Source organism: Marmota monax, unplaced genomic scaffold (assembly GCF_021218885.2).
Source record: "Marmota monax isolate L192 unplaced genomic scaffold, Marmota_monax_Labrador192_F-V1.1 WCK01_AAM20220418_F8-fsc00001, whole genome shotgun sequence".
Lineage (NCBI taxonomy): Eukaryota > Metazoa > Chordata > Mammalia > Rodentia > Sciuridae > Marmota > Marmota monax.
In genome coordinates, this window is record NW_026693777.1 from 1,922,879 (window position 1) to 1,948,469 (window position 25,591).

The 25,591-nt window shown below is 40.0% G+C and overlaps 2 protein-coding genes across 6 annotated transcripts in view; one reads left to right on the plus strand and one right to left on the minus strand.

Annotated features, from left to right (window-relative positions):
- The first annotated feature begins 3,324 nt into the window (after nt 1-3,324).
- Pax9 (paired box 9) lies at nt 3,325-19,929 on the plus strand. The gene is made up of 4 exons (XM_058584494.1): nt 3,325-3,474; nt 4,210-4,836; nt 7,696-7,838; nt 16,776-19,929. Exons 1-4 carry the CDS (start codon nt 3,471-3,473, stop codon nt 17,028-17,030), a joined length of 1,029 nt encoding a protein of 342 aa, XP_058440477.1. The 5' UTR covers nt 3,325-3,470; the 3' UTR covers nt 17,031-19,929.
- Nucleotides 19,930-20,734: 805 nt separating this feature from the next.
- Slc25a21 (solute carrier family 25 member 21) overlaps nt 20,735-25,591 on the minus strand; it is a 519,050-nt gene continuing 514,193 nt past the window's right edge. For all 5 annotated transcript variants that reach the window (XM_058584493.1, XM_046461042.2, XM_046461041.2 and 2 more), the window contains 3 exons: nt 25,323-25,504; nt 24,420-24,472; nt 20,735-21,497 (listed from right to left, as the gene is read on the minus strand). In XM_058584493.1, coding sequence (XP_058440476.1) covers nt 21,436-21,497; nt 24,420-24,472; nt 25,323-25,504 — 297 coding nt within the window. In that variant the 3' untranslated portion in view covers nt 20,735-21,435. The remainder of the gene's footprint in view (nt 21,498-24,419; nt 24,473-25,322; nt 25,505-25,591) is intronic.

The window sequence follows — 25,591 nt, forward strand, 5'->3', positions numbered from 1 at the left end:
CTGACATCCGGGCAGGTTGGGGATCGGGGACAGGTCTCCCCGTGTACCGCACAATCTACAGCACCCCTTAATGATCTCAGTAGCTCTTGGGTGCTGTCTGCCAGGTCTCTTGAGGGCGGCCTTGGAAGGAGCTAGATTCCCGGTCTCCATATCTCTCCTCAGATCCCGCTAGAGCCAGGAGGGGCGCGCCACAGGTGATGGCCCGTGACACTGGGGCCGCTGACTGATTTATGGAGACTTTACAACATCTGGCCTGGGTCCGCGGGGGCAGGGCTGAGTCCAGCCGAGAAAAAGCACTGAGGGCTAAAGCTTCCCCACCTGTAAGCCCAGGCCCAGCCGTCCTGGGCCCGGCTTTCCGCCAGCGGGTGTACCCCGGGGTAAGATCAGTGCCAAGTGTGTGGATTCCCCCCACCCGGTTAGCCTCCTCCTTCACACTTTCTGGCCCTGCCAGCTTCCAGTCTCCCATTGAATAAATATTTACCCAGAGAAGGGGTTACCCCTCGGAGAAGGCCTCGACAGCGCCTAGGGAAAAGCTTTTGGCTTCTCCCTGGCTAGAACCAGCTGCAGGCCTTACTGGTTGTGTTTTGGTTTTGGTCTTAAATTTCCTTTTAATCGAAATTCTTCCGATCCCTGTGTGATCTCCTGCGTCCAGAACGGGCAGTAACCAGGGGGCGCTGACCCCAGGTGACCCTTGCTATTTCTCCAAGTCCCGTATCCCTATTCTCTCTCTTCTCTCTCCCTTCTTCCTAATTCCTCTCCTCCAGGTCAGTTGCTCTGGCTCAGCTATTTCGCCCCTACACTCAGTGTGCGACCCCTGACCCCCGTTCGGAGGATTCAGCACCAGCCCTTCCAGCTAAGATCCAGCTGCCAGTGTTTGCTTCTGTGTTTCTGCTCCTCAGTATGTAGGCTTCCGCTTCCCTGGGATGCTTAGTGGCCCACAGCGTCAAAGAATGACTCTGCGCGCTTTGAGCTGATAGCGCTTAGCACCCTCCACCGCCCGCGAGAGGTGGGCCTGCTGAGCTCCGCACCGCGGGAACCTTTGTGCTCAGTGACAAGCTGTCTAAGCGTGCCTAAGGGAGTTCGCAGTAACTAAGGCTACATGTGCTCAGCTACAGCCAACTCCAGCAGGTGGATGGCAGCGGAACTGAGCGTGAGCCAGTGAGATGCGTGACTGCTGAAGGAGATGACCGAGAGAAAGAGGATGTTGTATGTTAAGTCCACCTAGCCCAAGCGCTGAACCATATGGATCTCTGGATCACTCCTGGCTGGTGGTGTTAGACCCTCAGCAGGGCATCCGGTCTTGCCAACCTGTAGGCTGAAGAACCCTGTAACGGCATAGAGGCCCCAAAGAGTGAGAAAACGCTCACTGGGTGCCCTGAAGTGGGGCAATGAATCTGTTTAGAGGTCGCCACTCACTGCCAGTGTCTGGGTGGGGGGGGGGGAGGGCATTCCTGATCAAGTCGTAGAGCCTGTTCATTCCTTAGCGCAAGCCTAAGGCAAAATCGTAAACTCAGCTCTGAAGTCGAAAAGTCTCAATTAATTTACACGTTATCCCTAAGAAGGAGCTACTTTAAAAAATCTTGGATTCCCAAGAGCCCTACTTGTTGTAAAGCGCCAGGAGGTGCCACATAACAGGTATTGGGTATCAGACCAGGGTAAAATCTCTCAAGTCAAACGTGGAGAAGACTTTAAACATTTGAAACCAACCAAAAAAAGGGAATAAATTCAAGTATTTCTAGATTTAAGACGTTTCACAAGATCCCGATTGTGAAAAATCAAACGTGTTTAAATTCGTCTTTATCTTTCAAATCCTTCAGACTCTAAGTAAATTCGGATTTAGAATGTGTCCCCACCATAGAAGCGCGAGGATCTGGAGATCAATGTTCATTCTGAGAAGCACAGCTGATCATTACTTTTTTCCTGGGTTCTTGTCATTTGTTGGCTAGCCATCTGGGCCCAGTCAGCTTCCCTCTGTGTAGCCACACACATACCTCGGGACTGTGGGAGGATCAGCTTAAATACTGTGTACACAAGAAGGAGCGTCGTGACCATCAAGTAGCACTATCGTTGTTCTCTATCCGAAGTAGTAGGAACTCACAGATTCATTTAAAATGTTCACCTTGTTTATTATTTTGTTCACATTCTTCACAGACTTTACTTCAAATATTAATAAGCTTGGCCTCCAAAAAGCATAGTGTACACTTTAGACAGAGTGAATGAAAGTGAAAATTCAAATATAGGCAGAATCCCAGGGCCTCTGGTAGCTAAATAGAAGTCACCAGAATTACATACATATGTAGTCTCCGTTGCCTGCCTTCTTGGGACTAAGACTGACACATTTAAATAAGACCCTTTTGCTATGGCTCACTGGTTTGGAGGGCCCTGGCAAATTCTTACACCAAGAACTCACTGCCCTGCACCATAGCTGAATACTGCGGGGGGTGGCCTCTACCCCGACCGCTGGCCTTTATCGGGAGCTCCTTATGCACTGGTGATCGGTCGACGTGGGAGTGTGAGCCAGCTTTAGCTACGTGTAGTTAAGTTCTCCGCACACAGCAAGGTTGTGTGCGTGTGACTGTTTTACGCACAGGCGAGATCTCTGCTTGGAGCCCAAGTTGACACTGCGCTCCTGGATGAGTTCAGTGTGCTAAGTCAGCCGCAAGAGGGGCCTCCTTGGCCTTAACACCTCTGGCTCGGCCTCACAGCTACCCACTGGTCTCTCTGACCCACCTACCTTCTCACACCTACGTTCTTGCCACCTGGAGTAGTCTGGAATGAGGTAGAATCGGTGGGTAACAGAACTTCCCTCCTGCTAGCCCCCAAAGTCCTGCATGTTCGGTTATTCTAAGACTCCCCCATCCTTGTAAACAGTGCCGCGCTTCCCACCTAGAGTCTTAACTTCCATTCTGAGATGTTCCACGTTCCCACCTAGGGGTCTCCAAGGTCTCCATCCCCTCCTAGTCATTCATATTCAGACCAAACGCTTTCATTTGCTTATTCAGCATTTTTAGCAGCCTGATTTGCTGTCTGCTGTGCCGCCCCCCGGGAAGATGTCAAATACCCATTTTCATTCTATTTAGTCACCCAGGTGCGGAGCCAGCCTGAAAAAGACAGCGGAAGGAGTTTCCCGGACCGCGCTGTCACTCACCGAACGACACCAATCATCACGCAGCTTGCCCTCGGACCCTCCTCTTTGGGGGTGTGCCCTTAGTGAGTGATAGACAGAGCCGCCCGGCCCTACTCAGCCCAGCCCACGTTACTGCTTAGATTGAAATGCAGAACTCAAGCCTCTTTCATCAGGGCACAGACTTCCTTTTACTCCTTCCTTTTGCACTCTCGCCTCCTCCTCCGGGGGAGAAGCTGAGGTACCAGCAACCCGGAGCAGCAACAGGCCGGGCCACTGAGGCCGTGAGAAAAGTTTTTTTCTGGGAGTGTGGAACTGGGGCCCGGTTGGTGTACTGTTCGGAGCAATGGGTGAGTGGCGGCGGGGGACGCTGTCAGAACCGAGAAGGGAGGGAGGGAGGGAGCGAGCGGGCGAGGGAGGGAGGGAGGGAGTGCGAGGGCGCGCGCCACTGAGCGCTCACACTCTCCTTATTGACTTTGCTCGTGTTCCTACAAGTTGTAGGAACACGCTAAGGGTCAGCGACGCACAGCAGTTCAATCCGAACGCTGGCTACTGGGTTTCTGTTGGTGCCATTTTCTGATTTTAAGAGAAAGGAGCTGTGGCATTGGCGAGCTCTACAGCTCCAGTGGAAACCCAAGTTTTGTTTTACACACGCACACACACGCAAACAAAAACTTTCCAGCTTCCCCTAGACTTTGCGCGGGTCTCCGGGAGCGGCGCTGGTGACGAGTTGGTGGTGGGGAGGAGCGGCCCATGGACTTTTGGCTAGGAGGGGCGCGTTCGGGCGTCAAGACGGATTTCCCCGCCTGCTTCGGAGACTTCAACACTGGAGCGGCCCTGAGTCTCGCCACATTACTTGCCTGTAGCAGCCGCCCCCACGCAGGGATGAGAAAGGGATCCCAACCGACCCGAGATTGTTTGGGGCCGTTGGGCAATGTTCGGGGACCTATGGTTTGGGGACAGTACAAGTGGTTAGTCAGGGGTGGGTGCGTTAGTTCTGTCCCCGGACACTCACAGTCCAAGTGGCAGGCGGCTGTCCCAAGCGGCGGGTGCGCGTCCCCGCGCGCTGTGTGTTCCTTTTGCAGAGCCAGCTTTCGGGGAGGTGAACCAGCTGGGAGGAGTGTTCGTGAACGGAAGGCCGCTGCCCAACGCCATCAGGCTTCGCATTGTGGAACTGGCCCAACTGGGCATCCGACCGTGTGACATCAGCCGCCAGCTACGGGTCTCTCACGGCTGCGTCAGCAAGATCCTGGCGCGCTACAATGAGACAGGCTCGATCTTGCCAGGAGCCATCGGGGGCAGCAAGCCCCGGGTCACCACTCCCACCGTAGTGAAACACATCCGGACCTACAAGCAGAGGGACCCCGGCATCTTCGCCTGGGAGATCCGGGACCGCCTGCTGGCGGACGGCGTGTGCGACAAGTACAACGTGCCCTCGGTGAGTTCCATCAGTCGCATTCTGCGCAACAAGATCGGCAACTTGGCCCAACAGGGTCATTACGACTCATACAAGCAGCACCAGCCCGCGCCGCAGCCTGCGCTTCCCTACAACCACATCTACTCATACCCCAGTCCCATCACGGCGGCTGCCGCCAAGGTGCCCACGCCACCCGGGGTGCCCGCCATCCCCGGCTCGGTGGCCATGCCGCGCACCTGGCCCTCTTCGCACTCTGTCACCGACATCCTGGGCATCCGCTCCATCACCGACCAAGGTAAGGGCTCAGAGACCTAGCGTGAGGACGTGCAGAGCCTGTCTTCGCACCCCCGCGGGGATCCCAGTGTCTGCGGCCTCGAGCTCGGTGCCTATCCCACCACCTGAGGCTTTTTTTTTTCCCCTTTGGAAACCTAAGGAGACTTCCCAGGGGGTGTCCTGATCTCATTAACTTGAAACTCATGCCCCTTGTTTCCTTGCCACACACAGTCTCCAGCCTCATCTCAAACTACCAGACCCATAACATCCCCCCGTCCCCAACACATGGTTCGCATTTTCCACCCTCCCCCGCCCCTCGCACTGCGGCAGCCTCAGCGGGCTGGCTGGCTTGGTGAGCGCTGCCCGGGCCCACTTGGGGCGCAGCCCTGGAGGCCCGAGCCGACTTAAGGTTGCCGGCGGCAGATGCCGCTACAGGCAACTTGTTTGGGGGATTAGATGTGACTGCTAGCAGTCTCATACGTTGTGGAAATTGTAATATTCTTCTCGGATTCAGGCAATCAGGCCAAATTCGCTCAGGCAGGAAGTTCAAATGTCACCTAATTGGTTTCATTCTTATGCTTCACTTCATTTTCCTCGGAAACGGAGGTCCCGGTTACTACTAGTAACTTTGTAACTTGCATTTAGCTGATTCCGGGTTCCTCTTTCTCCTCCCCCCACCTCACTTTTACCTTAACAGAGACATCAGTACCACTGCATATGACGCAGACAAAATTATATGCCGTCTTTTCTACTGTTGTCCCCGAGCCTGCCCCTTTCTTTTAGGGTCCCCTAGTCCCCGGGAAACAAGTGGACGTGTATCTAGTTCTTGCAAGGCTTCAGCGATGCCACCCCACTGTTCCTTTCCTTTCTCACCCCTGACCTTGCCGAGTCCTGAGGTCTTTCGCGTGGTCAGAACGATTCCCGGAGCCCTCCTGCTCAGTCTGGCTTCCGCAGGAGACCTGTGTTTGTTTTCTTTTACTGCGCTGTTAAAAAATAAATAAAAAGGCGTTAACTTCTTTCTTGGTAGGGAGAAAAGAAAGTAAAAATGCGGTAGACACAGAATTTAAATAATGCAGAGATAGCCTACCTTATTAATTTCTCAGCATAAAGTTTAAAAAGTGCAGAGGGGGAAAAAAAAGTAAATAGGAAAGGGGGAAATAGTTCCTTTAATTATTTCCTGCCTTTTGCAGTTGCCACCACATTGGCACAATTACCTTTTTAAGCAATTAAAGCAGGGCCCTGATTTCTCATTGTCTTGTTTTTTGACCATGAATTTACAGGAATCCAGTTTTGTCTTATTTGGAGCTAGTTGGGGCTTTAGTTGGAGAGAGTTTGCCCTTGATTTATAGGATAAACTGACCTCACTGACATTTAAAGGAAGCCCCTGTTCATGGGAAAGTGTGAGATCAGCAGAAATGGAAGCTCACAGGGGGATCTCAATTTCTTAAGATAACTTCAGGCTTGTGCCCACCGAGTGCCTTTTGTCTGGAGAGGCAAAGAACTCAGGCAGTTCTGGACCCAAACAGTCTCTTGGTGCAAAAAATAGGAGCACAATCTATTTCTTTGGAAGGGGGAGACATAGTGAAAAAAGGCTGATGGAGTTGAAAAGAAAATTTTTCTTCTCTAGGGATCCTACAATCAGACCAAATGTCAATTAGGAAAGTATAGGATCACGGAGAGGCACAACTTTTCATTGTTGTTGATTGTGGATGTCAGCTTTGAACAACATGGTTTCAGACAAATCTGTAAACACAGAATGATAATTTCTTTAAAATGATCACCCTTTAAAACACTGTTTTGGATGGAAGTGTTTAAAATTAAGCTATGGTGGCTTTGTCAAAGCTCACCCTTCAATCCCTAGCTCCAAAATAGGAAACAAAAAGACATCACTTGTGGTCTAAGTATCTCCTTTAAAATTTTATTTGGTCACTTAAAGATGCCAGTAATTCAATATGCACAACCATCGATATTGTGGTAATCACCTTACACTATATAATTTTCTTTGCATCTCCTTCAAGAAATAAAAGGATAACTGGTGGCTTTCCCCCTTTTCTTAATACTTGATTCTACTTTCATTTTTATTTCATTTTCTCTTATACTTAAAAAAAAAAACCGTCTGTATTTCTGCCACTGTCACTGGTGCTATTTACAGTGTCAGCGACAGAATTTATTTTTGAGTCATACACATATAACCTCATATATTTAATGTGTATAGAGAGCACAGAAGAATAGTCCCTTGCTCAAACAAGTTGGAAATCTTGCATTTTGCATGTGTATTGTGTGCATCATTTATGTATTTGTTTGCAAAGGACTTTGCAGGTCTTTAGCCCTATTTGTTGACATAAGTACCAGATCCCCACAATGCAGTGAGCACTTTTCTAGATGTCTCTGAGCACCAAGCCAGGTACCTCAGGTCAGGGCACTTCTCTCTCCATTTTCAAACTGCCAGAATCTCAGATCTTTACCACCTCCCTCCAGTTCGCCCCAGGTTAAAGAAAAAGGTATTCAACCTCACAGGTTCTTTCTGTGAGGTTCATTCGGGAAAATTCTCAAGTTTCTTCCACGGAAAGGAGGAGGGAAATCCAAGGCTGCTTGAAAACAAAAGGCAAAACTTCCCCAAATCCCAAACTATCTTCATGCAGGCAGGAGTGGAACGACTCAGAGAGGCCTACTCTTAGGCGAGTACAACTTTACTAGGTCCTGGGCTGTGAGTGGTGGAGGCCGCAGATGGCCACAGGGACCCTCTGGGCCACTCTCTTCCCGCCCCCGCCCCGAGATTGTAGTCCGGGAGCACTCTGGTTGCTAGGCTAGGTTCCGGCCGCGTCTCCAGAGGGGGACAAGCGGGCAAGCCATCAGCTTGACATCTTCTCCTCCTTCCCAGGAGTGAGCGACAGCTCCCCCTACCACAGCCCCAAGGTGGAGGAGTGGAGCAGCCTGGGCCGCAACAACTTCCCTGCTGCCGCTCCGCACGCGGTCAACGGGCTGGAGAAGGGAGCCTTGGAGCAGGAAGTCAAGTATGGCCAGGTGAGGAGGCGAGGGCCTGGCCAGGTGGGTGGCGCGGCGGAGGGGTTTGGGAGGTGGAGGACTCGGGTCCCTTTCTGGGCCCTAACCGAGAGAAACCCAGGCTGAGGACCTGCTGCTGCCACTAGCCGGATTCCCAGTTGATGGAGGCAGGACCGAGGCTCGAGCCTCCGAGGGCAGAGTGGAGGCCACGACCCCCTCACCCCCGCCCGCCAGAGGCCAGGAGCGCGCGCCAGGGCGTGTGCCTCCCTCAGGCGCGGCCCTGGGAAGCGCTTTCAGGCCTGTTTGGACCCGGGAGCGCGGGCAGGCCGCGCCTGAAGCCCTTCCGTTATTCGCAAAGGGGCTCGAATTAACCAAAAAAGGAATTTCCTAAAGGCCGGGGCCTCGCAGCCTGGGGTTCTCAGAACAGCGCCCGAGATGGATCGCGGCCTCGGAGCCAGGGGCGCAAGAGGATGGTCGCTCGGCCCTGCGGGACGCCTGTCGCGGGACCTCGAGCTCCGACCGCTCCCCTAAGGTGGTTCCGAGAGAGACGAGAGGGGCAACCAGAGAAACCTAACAAAGTTACCATTTCCCGATTAAAGGTCGCATCGTCCTCTCCCAAGGGAGGTTAGTGAGAAAACCTCAAATTATACGGACTGGCTTTGGACCATTTAATTTTTCTTTCCCTCCGTCCCACCCCCAACTCTCCAAAATAAAATTTAAAACACTTGTGTCCCCCTCCCCCTGGGGTGTGGGGGGAAGCTAAGGAATCACCACAACGAAAACCCAAGAGACTGAGTCTAAATTCATCACTAAGATAGTCAAGAGTTCGAAACTCTCAAAAACCGGACTTGAAGGCAGACTAAGATTTCCTTGAGCAGACAGACCTCTGTAGGTTTGCAAATTTCTTAATCCCTAACTCCAATTTCAAAGCCTCAGAATACTTAGTTTTTGTTTGATTATTTTGAAGGCTTCCAAAGTTTAATGCTCTCTTATAGGATAAAAATCAGCTTTTAAACTCCAGTGGAATTTATTAATAATAAGAATTTATTATTCTTATTCATGGGGGACAGCCTGGTGTGTGTGATCCTTGTCACTATTTTCTCTAACAAAGCCCAGTTCCACTTCCTCTTCCCTCCCTGATTTCGTTCAATCAGAGTCAGAATGCATATCAGCTATCCCATGATAAACACCACACAGAAAATAGCCAGAGGAGAATCCTCTTCCTTATCTCTTTCTGTGCAAAGAATGCCAATGGGATATTATAAGGAAGTTTATCGTTTTCTTTTACAAAAGGGCCCCATTTATTTCACCACTCATCAAATATGTACAATGGTTAGAAGCTCTGATCTAGCACCACCACTTCTTAAGCAAGTTATTTAATTTTTTAGAGCCCTCATTTCTTTATCTTTAAAAGGAAGAAATAATAGTCCCAACCTCAAAAGATATGAGAATTCAATGAGATGATGCAACCATATGGCACATAGTAAGCACTCAGTAAATATTACCTATGTTCTAAATGCTACAGATTGACTTTTAAAAATCAGCCATATTTAAAATAATACACGTTGTTTAGAAAGCCCATAGCAAAAAAAAAAAAAAAATGTCAAGGCATTTTGTTACAAACACTAAAAAGGGTGTATACAAAACACTGAACATAATAGCAAGCATTTAAATAGGTATTTAGTACTTTTTATTAGCTCATCATTTCTTGGAATAACATATTGTGAAGTATAGTTTTAAAAGTTTCTAATTCTCCTGTGTAGTTGATGAACCCAGTTTATGTATAAACCAGCCTTAAATTTATAGTTATTTTCATTTTTACTCTTTTGACTTACATATGTTGTAAATCATTTTATTCTTTTGACTTACATTGAAGAAATGGTTAATTTATGATACATTTCAAAACCAATCTGTCAATTAATTTAAAATGAAAAAATTAAATATGATTTCAAATAATCCACTCTATGTATTCTGAACACTAAAATAGATTACCTTTTATACACTGAATTTGAAATCATATTTATTATTGATTAGTTAGTTTTACAAAAGCAAGTGATTTCAATCAGTGGCCACATATTGCTCTAAATATTTGAGAACACATTTTATTTTTTTTACAGAATAAAAATGATTTTAATATTTAAAAGTTCTGAATTGTAACATGCTTGTCTTCTGCTTTGTCATGTAGGTAGGTAATTAAAATGATGCAGAATTTCAGAATATGAAAAGTTTCTAAGCGTAATGTAAGTCAGTTGCTAGTCTATTATGATTATTAAAATAGTGCTTAATACTGACAATAGGCTACATAGGCATATAAGCTTAGGTTGTATCAGTTTTTTATCCATTTTGGACTTTACCTTCATTGAGGGTAAAGTGATATATTAACATTCACTTATAAAAATGCAAAGGTGAAGTGTATAGCATATGTGTGTGTGTGCATTTCTCTTACTTGTAATCTTTCAAAATGTTATTATATTCCAACCAAAATGTGAACTCAGGTAACATTTCCCCCTCTGTATGAATAACTATCAAAACTTGAAAGTTTTTGACAAAAGCTGAAAATTTTTGCCTAAAATAATTTCAGAGCATTTATGGTTGTTATTAAATAATGCAAAATGATATTATACCAGTTTCATTTTAGTGTATAAAGGAGGAAATTGAGAATTCAGAATCAGGGCTTAGAGCACATTTTCTCAGAAGTCCCCTATAAAATTACCAAATGGCTGAACTGGCAACTAATTATGGATCCTATTGATTACTGTAATCTACAGTTTTTATTTTTAAATTACACGGGAAGATAGAAAGAGGACTGTGCAGCTATATACATATCTTTTGTTTTAAAAATTAGTTTAGAATATTAAAATTTTCTCTTACACATTAACACTACACCCTAATTGACATATTATTATTCAGAAGACTTTATTGAGTATCTCTGAAGATAGAATATTTACTTCTTTTAGCTTTTCCACCTACATTTAATATTGAGCTGGACATTTTAATCTCAGCTAATTCTGAATGGCAACAATGTTCCCTGGTCCTAATGACTGATTCTGTTCTGTTAAAAGCATAAAACTGCTATTGAATATAATCAAATGGCAAAAGAACATTAAATAGACAAACAAGAGGTTGGACTATATCTGCCCTTTTTACATGGAACTTGGCAAATTAATGCCTTGTTTTATTCAAACAGTTTATAAGTAACTATATTGTTCTTTTCTACAAATGAATATTCTTTCTCAGAAAAAAATTATTGCTTATCTGGTCCTTTAAAGTAATCTGAATGGTAGATTTACAAGTTTTCAGTTTCTTCATTTTGGGGTTGCATATGTTAACTCAGTAACTTTAATATAACACCAATTACAAATTCAGATATCAGAAATAGAGAATAGTCTATAAATACTTGAATTTCTAAAAGTTCAGAATTAAATATGTTGTGAAAACAGTTAAATTTAAAGACATGATCTGAAATTTTCGCAAAGCATTCACTTGTACATTGTCTTTGAATTGAAGATAGTATTCAGAATACTGAATGTAATTTTCTAGTGCATTATTTTAAAAACTAGCTGTCCTTGGGAACATATAGTTCTCATGAAGGAAGAAGTTAAATTATACTGAATTTTCTTCACTTCAAATAAAGTTAACTTTTGTTAAATAATTTATAATTTTATACAGAATAAAATCTTAGACAAATACCAATAAAGAGTGTTTGAAATTGATAATATTAGCTATTATGAAAAATATTATTTGACCTGGCTAACTTTTAACTAGTATTAGTTTTAATCAAAATTAATTTTATACCAGTAAAATGTGTCATATAAAATATCAGGAAAGGATAATTAAGAAATTTTAAGCTTATTCAAAATAACTCAAAGAAAGGGTTCTTAATGTTCTTACCCAGGAAATGATAATAAATGCTTGAGGCAGTGGATGTTCTAAAAACCATGATTTGATTATTACACAATGTATGCATGTATCCAAATACCACACTGCACCCCATCAATTGTACAATTATTATGTGTCAACAAAACACAAAATGAAACTTTTAAGAATAAGCTGTTGAAGGCTACACCAATTTTAATAATATTTTAGAAAAATTAGAATTAAAAATTGGAAACTTTTTAAGTACTGTGCAGCAGCTTCCCACTACCTGGAAACATTTAGCTCTGCAGTGTGATAACTAAACATAATTAAGATCCTTGTGGGTGAATGTTAAAACCATCTTTGTAACCATCTTTTCATTTTATCAGGTTTGTTTTAGTAGGTCATTACATAATGAATTAACAAGGGAAGAACAATAGTCAGGAAAATGATTTCACCAAAAAAGCATCTTGCTTATTTGCAGATATGAAACTTTTTCTTGATTATGATATCAATATTGAAATTCTAGGTGAAGTACTACTTCATTGTGGCTAAATATACTTTAACATAAAGCCAAGGTAAATATATTTTATGAGAAGGAGACGACCAGGTAGTGCTGATAAGCGGATGATAGATTGGGGTAGAGATTCTGACACTGTAATTTGTGTTTTCTTCAAGAGAGAATATGTTGAGCAGACAATTCCCCAAAGTTGAAAAATAAACTATAAGCTCTAATTGCCAGTTATCATAACAATCCCCCCTCCCTATGATCACAAGTATTTGGATACTACTGCAATTCCATTTTCTTGGAAGGAAAAGAGGAAAAAATGGAATAATCATAAATCCAATAATGAAATGTGTAGTTTAGAAATTTTGTTTACTTTTTTAACAACTTTATTCATTTTGTTTAAAGTATAATGTTAGCTCTGTGATAAAGGGTACCTAGCTTTTTGTTTTGTCCTTAAACTACCACACCTTTTGCTTTCACAAACCTATAGTAACTTGAGTTTAGAAAATGTCTAAGATGTGTTCTATTTTATGGGGATACAAGGTAATTAAGGCAAGTCCCTGTCTTTGAACAGGTTCTAATCTAGCCCTCTGCTGACATAGCTTTTCAACATGTTCATTAAAACTACTTTTTAAAAACTGAAAAATCTACTTCTCTCATATTTTAGAACAGGTGAAATGAAAGTTCATGCTTTCATTCTTCTCTGATAACCATAACCAGAACTACATTTCATTTTAAATATTGTTTTAGACTGTTTCCTGTAATGTCCGTGTGATGAAAGTTGTCTTTTCCTAAAAATACTCCACAAAGAAATAACTTATTTTTTTTTCAGGGTATGCATTTTGGTCTGTTTTTCTTTGTATTAGTAAATCTTATTTTCAAAATTAGGCAGAAGATAATATGCCATAGGGAAGGCCCTTGCATAGTCCTTCAGAGTAAGGAATTCTCAAGGCTCCCATAGAAGATCTACACGAAAAATAAATTGATGGGTTGAAGTCTTATTTATTAAATATTTAGGCAAAGTCATTTTCAAAAATGAGATTTCCATTACATGCCCATTGCTGAAGTTTCATTTGGAAAATTTGTTTACTCTTCCCTGGGGATTCCATATGTTGGTTGATTTATAAATCATATTTACAATCCAATTAAATAGAGTAATTTAGCATGTTTGCTCCCACTATATTTATGGTGTACATTTGGTAGCGTACTCAGCTAGCTAGCTTTTCAGATTAATTACATGCCCTTCAATGAAAACATTAAACAGATTTGGGGAGTTTAAGTCGTGTACTCTTTTACTCGAAAGAATAAACAAACATCAATGCTACCTGTAGTTGTTTCCTTTGCAGTGGAAAATTTTACTCTTTCAGTGATTGCTTCATAAATAACAATTACTTTACCCAGTAGAGATTTATATCTTTTACTAATGTCATGTTTCAAAATTAATAGTGAGAAAATTGATGTGTTTATTGAGTCATTAGAATGAATGAATAGTGTAGGTGGCAGGAGGCAGGAACATTTCGAAGCCAGTTGTTCTCTCTTGCTTACTCATTTTTTTCTAAATTTCTAAATCTGAACTTCAAAAGTAAAATGAAAAGTTAAGACTCCCCCTAATCTAGGTCATTATTTAACCCAAGGAAAAGCTAAGGTTATTATTTTTATACTGCTGCTTTTATACTAAGGTTGGTTTTTTTAAAGCAAACACTAAGCAAGAAGAAATCACCCCTTTTTGAGCTTTTCTTTCTACCCTTTCTGTAATACAGAGGGGATTCTATCAATAAAGTGACACTAAATAAAGATTGTAGATTTTAGAGAACTTTGAAGTGTTTAATACTAGTAGAATAATAACATAAAGGAAGTTTGGTATGCTAAGTATGAGAAATTGGACATAAAGGTATAAAATGGTAGTATTTTTTTATGCTTGATAAATGAATATAGTCATGGAGTAAGTAAGGTACCTGAAGGTAAGGCCTAAGTCTGATATTTTGCTTTCCCTAAATTCCAGGAGCATTATCTAAGATGAAAGTCATATTCAGCATGGTTTATATTCCAGGGTCAGTGTCTTGGGATGAAATGCAGGGTCTTTACAAGCCAAGAATGCTTTCTACCACTGAGCTGTATTCCCAGGCCTTAACATTCTTATTTTACTTTTCTAGGTGCACACTGATCAATAGTATTAAATACTAATTATCCCTAGGAGAAGGCCAAGTACTGATGTGAACATCTTTCCATAATTCTATTGGAATGATCCCATTCTAAACGTAAATTTCTTTCAGATTATTGGGGAAACTCTGAAGAAAAGTGATTAAAACTGTAATCTCTATGAAATGCTGGATTGATAACTATCTTGACGTTCATTTTCTGAGAACCTTAATGTGAGATAAAATTAGCCATTTGAGACATAATTAGTCATTCTCAAAATGGAGAAAAAAGGATTTTTTTTAAAAAGCAAAAAAAAAAAAAAAGAATTTAACAATGAGAATTGAGTTCTAGAAGAGGAAAGAATCTTTTACTAAATGTTATCTCAAAAGACAGTCTAGTTTGATATTAATTGGATCTGTCTTCTAATTTTCCAGAAAAAAAAAAACAGCATGATGCACTACAGAAGACCCTGCATCAGACAGGGGTGATAAATTCTTTTAATTCATGGCCATGGACTGGCCACTTGGCTTGGAGTAAATGGATAAATCCTTCCATCTACATCCGTTTTTTTTTTTCCGATGGTGATACGCAATGGTTTCTTTGCTAATGATGCTGTGTTTTGTTTAAAAAAATGCAGCATCTTTCTTGGGATCCCTTGAAATATAGTTTAATTTCAATTGAACATTATATCATATTCATAATATATTATCTTGTAATTGTGATAAAACCAACAGTTTACAATTCATTAATCCTCATAATTCTGTAATATATGTTGAATATTTCTTGGTGCCTAAGACACAGTAGACACTCAAGAAACTTTAATTTCCTTTCTTTTCCCCCATTTTTCAAAGAGTAAACATTGACACGTAGAAGAACACCAAGGTGTATGTTCTTCCAAACCCAAGATACAAGGTTAATATATTTTTTTTCTTATTTTGTCAGAAATTCATGAGAAATGCTCAACTACACCCACGTATATATTCTACTACTACTACTACTACTACTACTACTACACACACACACACACACACACTTTCATTTCAAACATACTTTTTGAGACCCTACCATTGCATTCTCACACGTGTAAAAATGAAAATAATAGCCAAGTAAATTAAATATAAAACAATTTCCAGGGCGAGTGATGAAGCTGAATGGAAGAGCTCATGCTTAGCAGTACAAGGCCCTAGGTTCAATCCCCAGTGCTGAAAAAAAGGAAAATATAAAAAACAACAATTTCTGTTTTGTAATTGAATTGGATAAAATAACTAAGACATGTCTGATTTATTTAAGAATTAAATTGAGTTTTCTAATTGAATTCTCATATTTACTTATATTTTCACTAGGAAATATGTTAATGTGTTAGCCCATTCATGTCATGACCAGGAAATAGGCTTCATTATTTATCTCTAAATAGTGTAGAAATAGAGGAGAAAAAAAAATAAGCTACTTGAAGAAGAGTGCCGAGTGTTCATGCCAGAAGTAGGATTAGAAATCAGGGTGTTTTTGGTGTTGTTAATAGTAACGATACCAACAATAATTTATTGGGTGCCAAAAGAGCACTGGTTTCTAGGCAGGCTTGCCTGCCAGGGCTGTTGCGTTTTGTTTGCAAACAAAGATTTTTTTTTTTCAAACAAAGATCTAAGTTAATTTCAAGAGATTTGTTCATATGGGTTTTAAATACTCACACTATTGAGCACAAAACATTTTCAAGCAAAATTTCCAATTTTAAAGCCATGCATATGCAGTTAATTTGTATTTGGCTAGACAATTTCCTTTCTGATAAAATTTTGGAAAAAAATCCCAGTGTTCATTAAACAAACAAACAAACAAAACACTTGCAAGACAAAACATGATTTTACGTGTCTTTTGTCCAACCAGCGTTTTCAACTTGATGTCTTAAAATATGGGCCATGTTTTTATTTATTTTCTTCCAAAATTTTATCAGAAAGGAAATAAAGTCTTGCTAATTTTGTATTTCTAATGTGACAGCCCATACTCTGTGCCCTTTTTTTACTGGAAATGAAAGCTATACCAACCAGGGCAGTCACAAATGCCTCAACAAAAGAGCCAAACAAAACCAAGGCATTGGGATAGTTGACAAAGGCAGTGTGGACAGCTGAACAGATTTCTGAGAGTATTTAATCACCATTAATTCTTTCTTTGCCCTGCTTCTCCTTCCTACATTTCCAAGTTGCAAAAGCAAATAGTGTGAACTTTCTGGTTGTAGCTTCCTTAACACTTCTGTGGAAAGAATAATATCTTGCTTTTCAGCCTCATTTGTTTAAGTAGCAAAACTTTGAGTGCCTTTAGAATGTAATTCAGATCAGATCTAAAAAAAATGCTTCAGAAAGTATAGTAATAATATTGTTAGCTTGCTCAGAATTTATATTTTGCTTCTTTCTAAGAACCTGTGGATTACAAAAAATGTGATTATTTTTCATCTCTTTTTCTCTTAGGCACCAAACGGTCTCCCAGCTGTGAGCAGTTTTGTGTCAGCATCCAGCATGGCTCCTTACCCCACCCCAGCCCAAGTGTCACCTTACATGACCTACAGCGCTGCTCCTTCTGGTTACGTTGCTGGACATGGGTGGCAACATGCGGGTGGCACCCCACTGTCCCCCCACAACTGTGACATTCCGGCATCGCTGGCCTTCAAGGGAATGCAGGCAGCCAGAGAAGGTAGTCATTCTGTCACCGCTTCTGCACTCTGATGAGAAATTCCGTCTCCAGCAGCTGCTCTCGGGTCTCCCCTTCTCAGCACATCCTCCCCACTTTCCCAGGTTTCACATCTCACCCCTCCTGCCTTCTACCCTTCTTGCCTGGAGAGCTGGCTTTACAGACTCACATCCTTTGTGCTGATGACACTTAAATATTTCTTGCCATAACCTCTTTCTTGCAGAAAACCTGACACGACTTAGGATTTTAAAACAAAAGCAACGTTAAGGATTGAATGAGACTTTTGTGTTGCCCACACACTGTTTTAACGTAGTGAAGAAATCTACACCCCTCAAAGGGCTTAAGGAACTTTTAAACTAGTCTTTGGTAAAACCACACATGTATATTTATTCTAAATCAACCTGAACTTTTGAAATGTGCAATTGTTGAGATTTTGCAAAATCAATAAAGAAAAACACATGTAGAAAAAAAAGTTATGCTACACCCTCTAATCAAATAAGGTGACCAAGTAAGCCTTAATTTACCATTAGGAAACCAATCAATAATTGACTTGTTTGAGTGATCCTTTGTTTATTTTTAAGAGATAACCTATTTTGTTGATAAATATGTAGAACACAAGCAGTTTCTGAATTTAGCTCCTGGTGTTTTGTCTTGGTTCCAAATACAGTAATGTTTATATTTTCTATTAGTTTGTAAATATGGACTCTGGGTGGTGCATTTGTGTCTTCATGCCATGGGATATCCCCCTCTCCCCAACCCCACCTCCTCTCTATTTTGTTTTTCTTTCTTTTTTGCAAAGGTGACTTTCTGGCAACATCTCTGTCTTTGTTTGGTGGTGGGCTTCTTGGGCTCCTGGACCTCAACTTGCCCCCAAATTTTGTGTGGGCAGTGAAGGCTTCAGCATCATGAAGGACACTTTCTTTCTACAGCAAAGGACTCAAAAAACAGATAAAACAATCTAGTCTCCCATTTTATATTCTAGTCAAACAACACACATGCCAAGCATATAAAGATAAGGGGGTGGAAAATATCTGAATGAGAAAGGCTCTAAAGGAAGTCACTTAGAAGCAAGTTTAATGTGAAATGTTTTACAAAGACACTTAAAATGAACTTTATGTTAAGAAAACCACTGTGAAACTAAATTGTACTGTTATTGTTGGCTTACCTGTGTGTTCAGCAATCACAGCCCAAAATTATGTTGTAACTTAAAGAAAATGGAAAATTCTGCTCTAATGAATGTAACAATGGCTTGCTGTGAAGTTTACATTGTTGTACAGAACATGTTTCACATGTACGTAAATTGGTGGTGGTATTAGAAATACAAATGCTATTTAATTTTAATGAATTCCCTTTATTCATTTCTGGAATTACAGGATGCAGATTAACTGATAAATCTTACTAGACCAATTTCTTTTTCACTTTAATGTTAATAATAGAGCTGTGGGATATATGTGTGTGTGAGCATGTGATTATGTGTTGTATTTTGAAACAATTGATTTTTCTTTGGTAAAATTCTACAGTTCTTATACCTTCTGTTTAGGAAATTCTTCCTGCTTGGCAATATAGGCTTTAAAATACATTTTTAGAACATTGGTACAATTCATTTATTGGAAAATTAATATATTGTGGGCTTTTTTTGGTATTAATTCTGTGCAATAACTAAAAGGGCACCTCATTAGATATGGAGGTTAAAGATGCATTCATTGAGTGATTTCAACTTCTTCATATCTGTGCTGTGCACAGCGACATGGCAATCCAGTTCTGCCTCATAGGTTTCACGGCTTCCTTTAATACTTAGATGGCTAGATCAGTTAGTTTTTCAAATCACTAGGTTGTAAACACTAAGCAGATTTCTGACATACAAGTAATGTTCTAGGAACTGCTTTTTTGCAAGCAGCAGATAACTTATAGAGAGCTTTGAACTGCATTTATTTCTAAAGCAACTGAAGTCTAGTGCTACAAACAGAGGATTACAACTTCTGAGAAGAATAAGCAGAAAGAGCAGATGAACTCTCAGGGCCATAGTCTTCCTTTGATCTTGTAAAACTCCAATTGACATCTGGAGTTCCTAGTCTGGTGAGAAAATAGACTATAAACCAAATGGAACAATGATCCTATCCAATATTTTGGTGGAGACTTTAAAACCAGACCATACAAGGACTCACCTGATGTCCAGAAAAACTGACAAAAAAAGTACAGAATTATTTTCTATCAAATGTTTTTAGGTGGCTACTAAGCATCTTTAAAAAAATATCAAATGTTGTATGGAAACAAAACTAAATGTTATTTTCTTTATCTAAATTAATCTCTTGTTATTGTTATTTATGGTTTTCTGGATCCTTTATTTTTAAAAATCTAATATTAGTGATATCATTTCTCTTCCTTCATCTTTTTGTTTTTGTTTTTAGCAACCATAAATTCCAGTGGAATAATTTAAAAAAGACAACAGAAAGTCCAAATACAATTTGCTATTCAAAGTAAATTATTATTTGAAGCCACTTTAAAAACTCTTGAGAAGGAAAATGGAATGGGATATGGGATTAGGACTATTTAATTTTTAAACACTATTCTTATTATTTAATGTTAACATTTCCTCTGTTTCTTAGAGGGTGAAGGGTTGATATTAAATTGGCAAATGCACTCTTTGGAAATCCTTTTCCATTTTGTCCACATGGCAGGGTTAAACATTTAATTTCATGGCCTCTGTGCATATAGTGCTCTCTCACAGTATGCAAGAGTATTACCTGCAAGGATAGAATGCAGTTGTGCAACATAGACACATTCTTGTTTCTCTTGGTTTTCTGTTTTTAATGACCCACTTATTGAATATTGGGCTGAAATATAAATTTAAAAAATCACCTTGGAAAGGATGTACAACAGAAGGCTGTGTGTGTATATACAGTATGTTAAAAAGCCTTTTATTTTTATACTTCAAATGCTCTAAATTAATAAAAACTAATAATTACTATGCTATCTTTACTTTTTATTTTCAGAACGCTTTGGTAGAAGAGTGACTTAGTAGAAATATCCCATAGTAGTAGTTCATAATGGGTTTCATCTAGAACATGCAGATATTTTTGTTGACTCATTACTGAAGTAGCATCATTTCAGGATGAAGATATAAAATCAACTTTGGTTATATCAAGACCAAAGAGCTATTTTTTAGAGTGCATGTTAGTACAAGAATGCTTGGAAATGCTAAGAATGTACTTCTATTTTGAAATATTTTTTCTTTCATACATATTTTAGTATTATAGACAATAAACTTTACACCTGAAGCTGTCACTTAAAACTAACTACCTAGAAATGTAGTTTTACTCTACACATTTTTTTTCCTGTGCTAGGGATAGAACCCAGGATCTGGTACATGGGTGCATGCTAGGCAAGTGCTTTATCACTGAGCCACACACTCGACCTCTACATTCTTTTTTCCCCTCCACCCAGTACTTCAGATTGAAGCCAGGGTTGCTCTACCACTGAGCTACATCCCCAGTTCTTTTTGCTTTTTATCTTGAGACAAGGTTGTTGAGGCAGGCCTCAAAGTTGGGATCCTCCTGCTCAACTTCCCAAGTCACTGGGATTACAGGTGTATGCCCCTACATCCTGCTTTACATTGTTCTTAAGAATGACATAGGTAGGAGTTCTGTACGAGGATATTTGGATGCAGTTACAGAGAGCACAAATTGGCCCAAGGAGTGCTTCCAATTTGTGACTAACATTAATATTTCAGCGACAAAACTTGTCTTCAAAGTAGTTTAATTTCATGTATTCCATTAGTAGTAAAATACATCAGATAGCATGACTTAAAATATATCTACTTAATCAATCATGTAAAATATAAAGTAGATTTAGGAAACTAGAACTAGAGAACAGATTTACATTTTAATAACATTCATGATATTAAACATTCTTAAAAAGCCATTTTAATGCACTTTGAAAATATTCTCCTTCTGTTCTTTAAATATTACTAGTGGAAAAAGTTAACTTCTTATAAAAACTTTAACTATTTTTTTCACCCAGTTTTTCTCAAAATAGCCACAGAAGAATTTACTTTCAAGAACTTAAGCATTTCTAGGCCTCTTAGGAAAAACAATTATCATTATAATGAATTTTCATTATGAAGTAGTATAAGAGGAACATAAGTGATGAAACTCATTTTGCTTTTATAAAACATAACTGATTCCTATGAAATTTTAATAGTCAACTTATATATCTCATTGTTTCATACTATTTTTTTCACAGCTTTATGTATATGACCCAAACTATCATTTCAAGTTGCCTAAAGATAATTTCTAACGTCTCAAAATAGGCTTTGTTCTTGAACAAGCTGTTTTCCCCTTCATAATCGTATGCCTAGTTTAGCTGATCCGTAGTCTTTCCTCTTCATGGGGTTGCAGAGCAAATACCCATTATCTCAAGGGGAAAATGCTTGGGAGGCAGTCACCAGTTCTCTTGCAGCCATGAATAGGTGTATTCATAAACCAGCAGCATCACTGCACCACCTAGAAAAAAAAAGAACTGTGTTTGTTTGTCACAAATTCTGTGAAACAGCACTGTTCCCCTGGGGTTTCGGAATCTATGAAGTCCCAGGCAGCCCATCAGGCAGGGGCTGTTTGGAACTACCAGTTCTGGAGCTCCAATACATAGATACAAAACTATTGTGGAAAATTCTCAGGGTAAAATCAAGACCATCTTGAGTATCCAAATACATTTTTTCCTCATGAGTTTCTGCAACTTTCATCATTTCTCATCAGATTCTTTTTTCAGGCACTTTTAATTTTTAAAAGTAAATAAATATAGACATATTTAGTCATGTAAGGGCATGCGGCTTTCCTGTGAACAGAAACCTTTAGCTTCTTCATACGTAGGCACAGGAATTTATCTTTTTCAGTCCATAATCGGCATTGTCTTAGGAAATCTCTAAGATGGTGTTTGACAGATGAGTCTATTTCGGATGGCTTTCAAAGTGGATTGTAATGTGAAAAAATATCTTCTGAATGCTTTTTAAAATCTGTACTTGTAAAAGTTGTGAAAAAAAAGGAGGTTGGAAGCTAACCATCATTTCATTTATCTACCTAAGATGTATATAGATTTGAACTTGAAAATTTGGTAGGTGAGTTGAGTGGCATGAGACCACGATTTGTCCTGGGAGAAAAGAGTTGTATGAAAAGAGGAGAGGTTTTCTGTGTAACAAAGCAACAGGAATATGATTCAGGAAAGCAAGTTCAATACTGGGAGAAGCAATTGCATGTGAATCATTTTGTGTTCTATCTGATGCAGAAATAGTATGTATCCTCTACTTTAGGACAATCCTTTCGTGTCTAATGGTAGGAAAAATATTACAAGATCAAAATATGGACTAGTATACTGAGCACAACTTTGAGAAGACTCAGCTATCTCAAGAGAAGATTGACTCCTGACAGAAAGAAATGAAACTCGATTTTGATCTTATTTGTGTACACTTCCATATGCTTCTTTTTTTAATCTACATGCTGCACATGTTTGTGAAACCATATACCAAAGATGATTATCTGTCTGTAATTTTCATTTTTAACCCATGAAGATACTCTATTAGGCCCCTTACAGCTGCTGTCACCCTCTGGGAACTCAGCAAACAAAAGAAAATGAACCACAAATGCATATGTGATTACTGTGTTTACTCTTATCAACTGTTCACAATGTAAGGTAAGAACATGCAGAATTGGGTTAGTTTTCAGCTTCATGAGAAGATTTGGAATTTCAACCACAAACTTCAAGATTCTTTTTTGGGAAATACCTGATTATTAGGCACATAGAGCTGTTAAGGCTATTGGAAACAAGATGCGATGCTTCTGCTGACTGAAGGCTGAAAATTTCAGGTTCATCATTCTTTTCTGCTGTCTCCTTTTTTTTTTTTAAATCTTGGTTGGTCTTAACTTGAAAGTCTTACCTTACTTCTCTTTGAAGAAGGAATTTGCACGTTTGAAATGAAGTAGAGGCTAGGTCCCTGAAGTTATTTACAATTTTGTTTAAACTGGACAGTAAATTCATGGCAACCCTTTTCATGGGGTTTAACGCCACAGCAACTCAGAACCCCTCATGCAAAGCATTTAAAGCCCAATCAAACATTTGCAAGCCTCTAACAAAACTTGGGGGCAGATTATTTAACAGTTTGGGATTAAGGTTCTAGTCAATTACCATTTTAGCTAAACTCTCCCTGGTTTACCACCCTTTTTAGGTCCATCCTTTTCTGAGAAAGCTGATTCAGGGCTGGTCCTGCAATTTTTCTCTAATATTAGATCTACCAGCAGGTTTTTACTGTGTGGTAAAGGAAAAACACTACCTATACTACTTGCAAAAATTCACAAAATTCCCAACATTTTTCATTAGTGAGTTTCTTTTAACACATGATTAACAGAAGGCAGGTCCCAATCTCAAATGCAAAACAGAATCGGTTCTTAATATCTACAAAAGTTGGGATAAATAGAATACATGAAAGTTATGTACTGCTTTCTTAACTTCAATTTACAGATGGATGTTCTTTATCTTAGGATGGAAGAATTGCTAGTTTATTGGGTTAAGATCAAAAGGTAAATGTGCTTGTGTTTGAGTGCAGGATGGGAGGAGGATGGTAGTATTAAAATGAGGAATGGCAAAAAGAGAGAGGAGAGATTACCAGGAAGTCTAAGTAGGGGCACATGCCTGGTTAGAATTAAAAAAAAAAAAAAAAAAAAGAACATACTTTTGGTCTAGAGCATACTTCTGTACTTATTCACAAGATTGCTTATAATCCAAGACCATTTGTTCAGGCGGTTGAGTCTGCCACAGTGATTTTCTTATCTATTTACATAGAGACAGCTGACTTTCCCTGTGGGGATGGCAGTCAGCTTTTTGTGGGCTGGCATACTCAGGTAAGGCTTGAGCCAGCAGTTGTCACTGTCAAGCTGACAGAGGCCAGCAGGAGTGTCACCACTCCCCAGAGGTGACCCTGAATATAAGTGACTTTTGCTGTTCATGGAGGTGATTCCTCATCCTTTTCTCCTTTTGAAATCAAGTTGAGGCAGGAGCAAGACTGAGCTGGGAGCACAGGAAGAGTTTTATCTGACTGGTCACTCACCCAGTGACCAATTTAACCAGAAGCCAAGGTGCATGTTAGCACTCACTTGAACTCAACAGACTGTGGATCCTTTCCCATTGACTTAAGTTGGGCTTTGTTTCCCATCAGCTTCCAATAGGCCCATAAATAGTACTTTCTAAACAAAGGTAGAACATTTCTGATAGATGCCTTTAGTCTCCTGACTACTCATAGACAACTTTATATCCTCACAGTTTCCCCTCTCACAGTGTGGTAAATTTTTACAATGTTGCTGATAGACACAAATAACAAGAGAAGAAACACTAGAACAATAAGGAAGGGAGAATATAAATAATAAAAGCATCATTACCTGGTCCAAGTCTCATAATTTTGGGAAGCAGTCCTTTGTACAAGGCTAAAATCCTAGAACCAGAGAGGAAAAAGCAAAATTCTCATTCCAAAAATAAATGGAGTTAGACGTCAGCTTTATTGAGATGCTGGCCCAGCATTTAAAAAGAAACTATTTGAAATTGAACTACCCCAAACCTGACAGTATCTGGCTTAGCATTCCTTACTGAAATTTGGATGAGGGGAAAGAGTTAATCAATTCTTTATTACCCAGGCTATGCTGGTCTTGTCCAATCAGAAACATGACTTTCATCAGCAAAATGGTTTTTGCTTTCAAGACAGGTCTTGCTTTCAAGGCAGCTGTGTATATGGCCAAGATGACTTTTGTAATCGAATTTAAAAGACCACAAACTCAGTCTTCACATTAGGAAATATGATGCAGTTTAGAACAAAATAATAAAGTATCACTTGTTTACATGAGAATCAGTAATTGGTGAGGAAGGGTGAAGAGATAGTAAAATTTTTAAAAAATCAGAAAAGGCACATTTAAAATACAAAAAAATCTAATTTTACAGAATTCTCATATTTACTTCTCCCAGGAGAATATAATTAGGTGACATTTTTATTAGATTTAGTCAGAAGACAATAATTCTTCTACCCATATACTAATAAGACATGTAACACACAATAGCATATTATGCTAACTGACAAGAAGTTTATTTCATGGCACAAACTGGATGGTATAAGAACATTTTTGCCAGCATCTTGTTATTGTGTGGATTTGCAAAGTTTGTCATATAGTCCACAGAACTCCTTCAACACACACCCAATCTAGGAGTCTAACTGACTCCCACCAAAATAGAAGTACAATATGGTTTTAACAATACTTGGACCTTGCACACTTATTAAAGTAAGAATGTGTTACCCTTCTTCCTGATAGACTGTTGCCATTGTTTTAAAACAGGTTCTGTACTTGATCTCTCCAGGAACTGGCTGAGGTCCTTGAATCCTACTTTTGGCAACATCAAAAGGGATGTTAATGACTGAGGCTATTGTCCCAGAAAGAAGACCAATCCCAAATTTTCTCAAAAATTCCAAGGTTGGATCCTGAAAGAAAAAAAGAAAAAAAAATAACAGAAAGGGAAGTGGAAGCCCCTACATTGGTTAAACACTATAATGCAATATGTATTTAAG